Genomic DNA, 10182 nt, shown 5'->3' with positions numbered 1-10182 from the left:
TGGGTTATCATACGCTTATAATGATGTTTTGATTATTGCTTGAACAGTCGTTAAGATGATATATTTGCTTGTGATCTTTGCAAAATAACTATTTTGGATGCAGCAGTTGTTAGCTAAAATGCTAACGTCATTGATATAGGATAGGCTGTCACGTTAACTAATTTAATAGCAAAAGCTAGCCAAAGAGCCATTTTACTGGTTGAAGTTGAAGTGTTTTATAAGTATAATGCAGTTGATTTGCGATGATGACACAAACATTCTATTAAGCACAAATTTCATCCCAGCTTCTATAAGAACTCCCCCTTGTTCTGGCACCCGCCTTCAATTTGCATACCGGTTTTTGTCAAGAACTGCAACGGCGCTGGGTTTTCCAAGCTAAAGTTCCCTGTGTGTATTATGAATGATCCACCACCCAAAGGACATCTAGCCAATTTTACACATCTGTGGGAAGCATTGGAATCAACGTGGGCCGAAATCCCGGTGGAGCCCATGCCCTGACGAATTCAAGACCAATTGATCTCAGTTTGTCAGTCAGAGTAGCCACTCATTTATGTAATTTGTCTGTTATTAAAAAATATTCAGCTATTGTCTTCTGTCATGTAAATTACGTAGAATTGCATGAAAAAAACAAAGCCATGGGGCCAATGATTTCTTAATTCGGCCAGCCTATGCTCGGAACTTTAGAGTCCATATGTTAGTTATCAATATGTCGTTTTGGATGTTGATTTGATAATAGTGGATGTACACTGAACATCACCCCTCATAAATCTCGTTAAAATGCAGTGCTGGCTACTTTTTCTAAGTGGGTTTCATGGAATAACAAACCGGAGGAAAATGTATGTAGTTCTTTCTTTATCATTTTGGGGATGATTGTACATTTTATGTTGTGTGCAGTGACATGTCTGACTGTGAACCTAATCACGGTGTGCTTCCTTGAAAGCCTACTGAAGGCATGGCCAAGCCTATGTAAAAATATGACCAAAAGGTTTTACAAAAATATTCCAAAGCAAGCTTGGCCTCAAACACCTGTCAAATTGTTTTCCCAACACGACTGACAATAGTTAGAGCCATAACACTCACTTATCCACTAACAGGATGGAAAATGTAAATCGATGGGGCTGTAAAATACTAAATCACATTATAGATTTGAGGGCAATTCCTGTCCCGGGCTTGTGAAGTTAATTTCTTTCTCCAGACAAGCGTCTTGTCTAGCCACTCCTCCGCATCCGTTACAGCTGCTGAGCACTCGCGCTATCCTCTCAGCCACGAGGTGTCCACGCGCAGTTCCCGGGTGGTGATTGGTTAAAGACCACACAAACATCTTTTTCAACCAATGACAGTGATGTGCATGCGCTGAGCCATGATGTGCATTCTGCTTCCACATGCTCAGCTGAGGTGATCGCCAACCCTGGTGAATCACTGGCTGGTCTCCTCATATAAAAGCTGCGCTCCTTGGTTTATAGTGCGCACTGTTAACATGAGAGCAGGTAACACATGAGTTTAGTCGTACGCTATAAAGCAAGCATTTTGCTCTGCTTCACAATCGTAGACCTCTGAACCTCACTCAATCATATTGACAGTCTAATTGAACTAAACTTCGAATTGGAATAGCTCTGAACTTCTTGCAGTTCAAATCTTCTTCGACTTGGATATCGATTAAATAGCCAACATGGTTGTTATGTCAAAGACAGTGAAGACCTTCGAGGTTATTTTCAGCGATCCTAGCAAGACTTTTTACTGCAGTGGAGACAAAGTAGCCGGGAAGATCCTGGTGGAAGTAGCTGAGGTGACGAGAGTCTCGGCTATGAAAGTGCTCGGAGTTGGATGCGCAAAAGTGGAATATGCCAAAGGAAAGCAGAAATGCCGAGAGGAGAATGAGTACTTGAGATACGAAGAGGTTGTTCAACTTGATGACCATCCAGCTGGTAAGATCCTCCTAGAATTTTTTTCCAAGCAATCAATATGATAACTTGTTTTCAAGTGTAGCCATGTGGATGCCCGTTTAGCTGGTGCTGCTGTCGATGATTAACTTGCTAGTTAAGGTTAGTGACTCAAATGAATTTCGTGATTATGACATGCATTTCAAATGTCACTGTAAGGGTCGAATTACAGATTAATGTGAAATAACGTTATTAGGTCAGTTTACCAAGCAGTTATATTTGCTGTTATTTAGACTGAAAGTGTCCACTACTTATGAGGAGTCATTGATTTTAGAGTTGACTGAACAATGCAAAAGATTCTGGCAGCATTAACTGAGCAGTGCATGGTCAGTCGATACAGGGAATCCCCTTATGAGGTGTCAAGCATTTAGTATCTATGTTTCACCATACTTGGCAGAGTGACATGGTGTCCTTGGCAAACCCCCAACACGAGGCTTGGCAGGAAGTTAACATAGCTAACAAGTCAACAAACCAACCTTTTGCCTGATTAGTGGAATTGCAAGATAAATCACCTTTATTAAATAGCTTTCTTTTCATTTTCAGATCATGATGGATCAGTTATCCTTAGACCTGGCAACAAGTATGAGTACATGTTTGGATTTGAGCTCCCCCAGCAAGGGTAAGTCTCTGCATTGGCCTGTATTGTTTTATTGAGTCAATACAATACATCTTCCTCTATGGGTCTGTGGCTCTGTCTTATCTTTACCTTTTTGTTTCCCCAAAGGCAGATTGTGTCTTCCTACAAGGGCAAGTTTGGCTATGTCCAATACTACGTCAAGGCCTTTATGGAGAGGCCTGCTCAGCCTGCCCTGGAGTGCAAGAAACACTTTGAGGTGGAGGAGCCCCTGGATGTGAACACACCAGATCTGTTGGTGAGTTCATCTCTCACTTACCGCAGCCTGAACTGCAAAAGTAGAAATAGCTGAGTTGCATGCTAACTTGCCACTTGAAGTCTGAAAGGAAACTCATCTTTAATAGTATTTCTGATACACAACATATGACATTTTGAAAGCATTAAGAGTGAGCAGTCTGTATCGCAGATTTTTCCCTTGAGCTATAATTTTAAATGTGGGATTAGTCGGGTCCTGAAATAAAGCTTCAGGTCGGGCACCTCTGTCATATCCTGTGCATCTGCCTTCCTTGTAAAGCCTTAAAGCATGGACAGATTTGAACACATGCAATTCAGGTCATAGACCCTGGAAGTCCTCAAATAATTAAGTTAACTTGGCATTTATGTGGACATAAAGGAATAGAGATATTGAATTGGAGCTCTAAAAAACATGGCTAAACATCTGTTCAAGTGAGCCCCTGTGAAACCACTATATTTTTCTTGCCCTCTCTTCAGTCTCCTACAGGTGGCATGAAGGAGAAGAAGGTCACCTGCATGTTCATTCCTGACGGCCAGGTGTCCCTGAACGCCAAGATTGACCGCAAGGGGTTCTGTGAGGGTGAAGACATCTGCATCTGCGCCAAGTTTGAGAACACCTGCTCACGGATTGTGATCCCCAAGGCGGCCATCATCTCCAAGCACACCTACCAGGCAAATGGCAGGACCAAGGTCTTCCGGCAGAAGCTCTCCTCAGTGCGCGGCAACCACATCATCTCCGGCATGTGCGACGCCTGGCAGGGCAAGACCATCCGGGTGCCCAAGATCAAGCCCTCCATGCTGGGCTGCAACATCATCCGTGTAGAGTATGCCCTCATGGTGAGCATCTTGATCCTCTCCAACTAGCATAATAGCATAGTGCTAATGGTTTTGGTGGTAAGCAGCCGTTTCTAGTAGCAAAGAACTTTCATTGGGGAAATTAAGTGTATGGATCAACCTTCAAACTAACGCATCATAGACATGCTTGTAATACTATGGTCATTACTGTAAATCTGCCAGATCCCTTAGTTGGATAAGGGGATTAGCCAAGTGACCGCACTAGTTTAGACATGCAACCTTTTGAAATGGCCACTCGGCAAGTCTGGTTTCAAATGTTATCTCTTCCCCCAGATCTACATGCACATCCCAGGCAGCGAAAAGCTGATCCTGGAGCTGCCGCTGGTCATAGGCACAGCCGGCCTGGGAAGCCGCACCAACAGCATGAGCAGCACAGATGGCTCGGTCAGCAACGCCTCAGCCAGCTGGGTGTCCCTGCGCATGCCTTCTGCTCCCCCCAGCTACTGTGACGTCACGCGTGACTGCCGCCTGGACCAGCCCCTCACGCCCCTGCTGAATGACTACGATGGTGACGACAGCCCCATCTTCATGCACGCCTCTGCATTCCAGTTCCCGAACCTTCCTGCCTACTCTGAGGTGAGTCTCGAAAATAAATGCAGTGATTAAGTGATATCTCCATGATGGTACTAGTTGAAGGGTGATTGAATTGATGAGCAGGTGATCTAACAAAGCGTCTCGTCTGTTTCAGGTTGATGAGGAGTTCAGTGGAAACGCTCACATGCTGCAGGTCTGCTGAACTATCTTGTCGCTTCCAGAACTCTGGTCCACTGCACAAGGGCCACTTTCGGCACTTAGCTCACTTGAGTTGAAGAGCCAAACTACTTGTTGAACGGACTTTGAGAAGTGATGTGGCAGATATCGGAGCTGGCCCTGCATCGAGAAAGGAAGAGGATGTGAAGGGCAAGAGGCTGAAGTGTTCTTGTGCCCGCGCTGTCGGCAATCTTTGCTGCGCCATCTAAGCTGATCTTGTTCTGTTTCCTTCTGAACTGTTGCTGTTCTGGTTTCAGAACGTGACACTGCAGACCTTGTGGTTTGCGATGTCTTGTCGATTAGTTTCCCACCGGGGTTAAGCACATGTTGACAAGTCCCCAACTGATTATGAATAAGCTCTTTGCTTGTTGGGTGTCTGTCCTTCATAGTGTGTAGTCAATTCATATAATTCCTGTATTTCATGAAAATTGGGATTTCATCTGAGGAACCATATTTTTGTTGATTTCTAGAATGAAAGTAAGCAATTTTGTTATGGAGTTTGTTTGACAGACAGATGTTAAGAGAATATTTTTTGCTTTTGATAATTGCGGCATGTTGAGAGATATATTCTCCCAAGGGACAATTGTGCCGAGTCCATATATTTTTCTGTACCAGTGTTTTTTTAAATGTTAATTCTATGTGGTATTGCACTATCTTATGGATGCATATTGCTCTGTAACTGCCTACAGGAGATCTCCTGGTTTAGATTTGTTTGTTTCTGTTGAAAAAAAAACAAGTTTTCTGTTATGTTTGAGTGTCCAAAACAAACCTCAATATATTATGGCAAGGGCTCAAATTGTTTCTTATTCCAAATGAGGGCTGAATCACTAAGCCAAACTGGGGTGTATTTAGTCTTGACTCCTCGCACATGCTATCAGACGTTGACAAATGAACTTATGTGAATATTATTGGCAATATATTTGGTTTCTCCTAGACTGTGTTTCACTGGGATGCCTAAGCAGGCCTCAACTGAATGACTGTAAGACTGATCTGTGAGAACAATGTGCAATGCATCTTTTATATTTTGTCCAGATCATAAATGAAAAGTTTTTTTTGTATGAGACCCTATGGGTTAATATCTATTAATAAAAAGTTGAAATTAATTTGTCTTGTGGTACATACAAATCTAATGGCATGACAACAACCTACAATCATTACGGTTTAGCCAAGTGTTAATGGTACCAGGCCACAATTGCTTATAGAGATGATCCCTTTGCTGAAAGGGAATTTTAATTAAAAGCCTAGGGTGGGATTCAATCTGTATTGCAGAATATCCTCGTTATAGCTCCATTTAAAGACAATGTTCCTGCATTCACTGTAAATTCATGTTGGCGCAATGGGAAAATGTTTTATGCAGATCTTCTGCGATATGGATTGAGTTCTTCCCCTAGTATTTACACAATGGTTCTGAAACCTTTGGTTTCACCAAATTCCATTTTATAACCAGTCATACAGACTTATTTTTTTTATTGAACTTGTGCAACTACAGCTTCACGACTATTGGAGGTAGCACCTTTCAGAACTAAAATCTGGCACAATAATTTTTCAAGAGACCACGATAACGAGCAAATATACTTGAACTGGGATTCAATCCGATTGCACTTTGCAATGCATGTTTTGAAGGCAACGTTACCCCATTAACAGTAAATGCTGCATATGGCTCCTCAATCGGAAATGGCCTTTAAATGACACTTTGTGCAAATCCACAATTGATTTCGATCCCTACCTTGCCTGTAAAAACCTCCCCTGCCCTACCAACTGAACAAGGATAAACACAATTCTTTGGAAACATTCCCTTCATGAAATAGGTCAAGACAAACCGAAATACTCACTGTTTACCTAGCTAGAAAATATACTTGAAAGGCATTTCAAATGAGAGTGGAGTTAATGCAGGCTTAGTTTAGTCGTGCTATGCATGGTGTATACACTATTGGTTTTGTGACCTTTCTCATCGTCTTTGGGAAGCTTGTACTTTTATCCTTTCAAGTTACCTCCATGTCTAGTGATCCCAATTGCGTTTTGGAAATAGAGGGAGATCAAAAGAACACATGTCCCCAGGTTTTTACCACTTCACCTTATAAAGCTAATCTCAGCATAAAAATAAATGTCCTCTCACTGTCAACTGCGTTAATTTTCAGCAAACTTAACGTGTAAATATTTGTATGAACATAAGATTCAATAACTGAGACAAACTGAACAAGGTCAACAGACATGTGACTAACAGAAATGGAATAATGTGGCCATGAACAAAGGGGGGGTCAAAATCAAAAGTAACAGTCGGTATCTGGTGTGGCCACCAGCTGCATTAAGTACTGCAGTGCATCTCCTCCTCATGGACTGCACCAGATTTGCCAGTTCTTGCTGTGAGATGTTACCCCACTCTTCCACCAAGGCACCTGCAAGTTCCCGGACATTTCTGGGGGGAATGGCCCTAGCCCTCACCCTCCGATCAAACAGGTCTCAGACGTGCTCAATGGGATTGAGATCCGGGCTCTTCGCTTGCCATGGCAGAACACTGACATTCTTGTCTTGCAGGAAATCACGCACAGAACGAGCAGTATGGTTGGTGGCATTGTCATGCTGGAGGGTCATGTCAGGATTCTCCTGCAGGAAGGGTACCACATGAGGGAGGAGGATGTCTTCCCTGTAACGCACAGCGTTCAGATTGCCTGCAATGACAACAAGCTCAGTCCGATGATGCTGTGACACACTGCCCCAGACCATGACGGACCCTCCACCTCCAAATCGATCCCGCTCCAGAGTACAGGCCTAGTTGTAACGCTCATTCCTTCGACAATAAACGCGAATCCGACCATCACCCCTGGTGAGACAAAACCGCGACTCGTTAGAGGAGAGCACTTTTTGCCAGTCCTCTCTGGTCCAGCTACGGTGGGTTTATGCTCATGTAACAGTGTAGGTTCCGTCCCTCTCTTCGCCCCAACCCGGGCTCGAACCAGGGACCCTTGCACACATCAACAACTGACACCCCACGAAGCATCGTTACCCATCGCGCCACAAAAGCCGCGGCCCTTGCAGCGCAAGGGGAAACCCTACTTCAAGTCTCAGAGCGAGTGACGTCACTGATTGAAACGCTATATTAGCGCGCACCACCGCTAACTAACTAGCCATTTCACATCGGTTACACTCACCCCCCCCTTTGACCTCCTCCTTTTCCGCAGCAACCAATGATCCGGGTCACGGCACCAATGTAACAGTGTAGGTTCCGTCCCTCTCTTCGCCCCAACCCGGGCTCGAACCAGGGACCCTTGCACACATCAACAACTGACACCCACCGAAGCATCGTTACCCATCGTGCCACAAAAGCCACGGCCCTTGCAGCGCAAGGGGAAACCCTACTTCAAGTCTCAGAGCGAGTGACGTCACTGATTGAAACGCTATATTAGCGCGCACCACCGCTAACTAACTAGCCATTTCACATCGGTTACACTCATAGGCAATGTTGTTGCTGGTGATGTCTGGTGAGGACCTGCCTTACAACAGGCCTACAAGCCCTCAGTCCAGCCTCTCTCAGCCTATTGGACAGTCTGAGCACTGATGGAACTCGGGAAGTTGTTGTTGCCAACATGTACCTGTCCCGCAGGTGTGATGTTCGGATGTACCAATCCTGTGCAGGTGTTGTTACATGTGGTCTGCCACTGCGAGGACGATCAGCTGTCCGTCCTGTCTCCCTGTAGCACTGTCTTAGGCGTCTCACAGTATGGACATTGCAATTTATTGCCCTGGCCACATCTGCAGTCCTCATGCCTCCTTGCAGCGTGCCTAAGGCACGTTCACGCAGATGAGCAGGAACCCTGGGCATCTTTCTTTTGGTGTTTTTCAGAGTCAGTAGAAAGGTCTCTTTAGTGTCCTAAGTTTTCATAACTGTGACCTTATTTGCCTACCGTCTGTAAGCTGTTAGTGTCTTAACGACCGTTCCACAGGTGCATGTTCATTAATTGTTTATGGTTCATTGAACAAGCATGTGAAACAGTGTTTAAACCTTTTACAATGACGATCTGTGAAGTTATTTGGATTTTTACGAATGATCTTTGAGACAGGGTCCTGAAAAGGGGACATTTCTTTTTCTGCTGAGTTTATGTCCCAAATTAGATGGTTTTCTCCTTTTTGTCTGTCTAGCGTGGGAATCCAAAGTCATGTCATTTTGCTTATATTACCTGAATGCGATGGTTATCCTACAAACCTGTGGCCAGACTATTTTGGTAATTTGGCCTTTTAACACTTCATTGAGGGAGACAGGCAGAGGACTCCTTAATTGTTTGTGCCCTTGTCTGGTCAGTGATGGATTCAGTCAAGACTGAGGGCCCAAGAAGCATGAACAGGGGTCATTTTTCCTAAGCATATTCTCTGCTCTTTCGGTGCTGACGTGCCTGAGTGCTACTCCTGTGGGTAGAGCGATAAGGGCCGTCGCTTATCTTCTGTCCAGCAGCTCCACCCCCTCTCTTCTCTGACTTAACCTCTGAAGCCTATGCTTCGATTTCACTTTCTGTCTGAACATATAAGGTTGATCCTAAGTTGAGATCCGCAAGGCCTGACTCTTCAGACGTCATAGGGTCACCGGTCACATGACCTGGGGAAACCTTAACACATTTTTTTCCTGGGCCCATCCCTCGTATCCATTCAGGATCCCCTCACGTTTGTGGACACATGGCCTCACACAGCTCTGTGAGGTCACACCGACTAGCTACGTTAGTAGTAGAAGTGCCCATCCTCATGCCGTGCCATGCTTTCCCATTACCATTTTTCCAACATCTGCACTAATGTACATGGGCAAACTGTTTGGTTTGGCCATATGTCATGGGTGGGCAGTTCCATGTACAGGTGTATACAACTTCCCTATGGTCAAAGGATAAGGGTGGCATTGTACAGATTAAAAAAACTGTAATGTCCACCTTCTTCTGGAAACATTCCCAAAGTTAATGGTTGACCAAAGGAGTAGCAGATGGCGAACTGAAATGGTTGAAACCCGCCCACGCATATCGGTTAATGACTGTTTCCCTTGAGATTGTTCCACTCCATTGAGTCACCATTACTTGCCCATTCTGAACTTAATGAGTGGGTATGGCTAATATGGTGGCTGTGGAAGAAATATCAACAGCAGATAACAGAGCTACCCACATGAAAAAATACTATAGGAAATGTTATAAATAATATAGTATTCACTTTACTGTACTATAGTATGTACTGTAGTGTTTTTGCAGACTAATATTGTAGTATTTACAGTTAAAGCTGCAATATGTAACTTTTTGGGCGACCTGACCAAATTCACATAGAAATATGAGTTATAGATCTGTCATTATAATTGCAAGCAAGTTTAAGAAGTGGTAGATCTGTTCTATGTGTTTTTGCGGACTGTAGTGTTTTTGCGGACATTACTGTAGTACTTACTACAGAGTTTTTGGGGATAATACTGTAGTATTTACTATAATATTCTACAGTATAATACAACATTATATAGCAAGTACTACACATGATCGAGGGACACTACAGTGTGTAGTATAGTGTTCTACAGTATACTACAGTTTACTAGAGAATTCTATATTAAACTGTAGTATTTTTTAATGTGGGAATGATGTGCAGAGGGCATGGCTCCCTAAAGATGAGATGTGGTGAGGGGCTACATAGATAACTCTGTCAGCTGACCAGAGTGGACACAGATAACAAACATTAAACGACGTAACATCAGCATTTCATTTAAATTATCTGGCAACAGCTCTGGTGGACATTCTTGCAGTCAGCATGCCAATCGCA

The 10182-nt window shown here is 43.8% G+C and overlaps 1 protein-coding gene across 1 annotated transcript; it reads left to right on the top strand.

Annotated features, from left to right (window-relative positions):
- The first annotated feature begins 1454 nt into the window (after positions 1-1454).
- Positions 1455-5516, top strand: LOC115175786 (thioredoxin-interacting protein). The gene is made up of 6 exons (XM_029735305.1): positions 1455-1925; positions 2484-2559; positions 2665-2812; positions 3286-3645; positions 3937-4239; positions 4352-5516. The coding sequence occupies exons 1-6, from the start codon at positions 1670-1672 to the stop codon at positions 4397-4399; spliced, it is 1191 nt and encodes a 396-aa protein (XP_029591165.1). The 5' UTR covers positions 1455-1669; the 3' UTR covers positions 4400-5516.
- The last annotated feature ends 4666 nt before the right edge of the window (positions 5517-10182 follow it).

Source organism: Salmo trutta, chromosome 36, assembly GCF_901001165.1.
Source record: "Salmo trutta chromosome 36, fSalTru1.1, whole genome shotgun sequence".
Lineage (NCBI taxonomy): Eukaryota > Metazoa > Chordata > Actinopteri > Salmoniformes > Salmonidae > Salmo > Salmo trutta.
This window is presented reverse-complemented; position numbering and strand designations above follow the sequence as displayed.

Coding starts and splice junctions, on each gene's coding strand:
- LOC115175786 (XM_029735305.1), top strand. CDS start 1,670: ATGGTTGTTATGTCAAAGACAGTGAAGACCTTCGAGGTTATTTTCAGC. Junction 2,560..2,664: donor TTTGAGCTCCCCCAGCAAGG/GTAAGTCTCTGC, acceptor GTTTCCCCAAAG/GCAGATTGTGTCTTCCTACA. Junction 3,646..3,936: donor GTGTAGAGTATGCCCTCATG/GTGAGCATCTTG, acceptor CTCTTCCCCCAG/ATCTACATGCACATCCCAGG.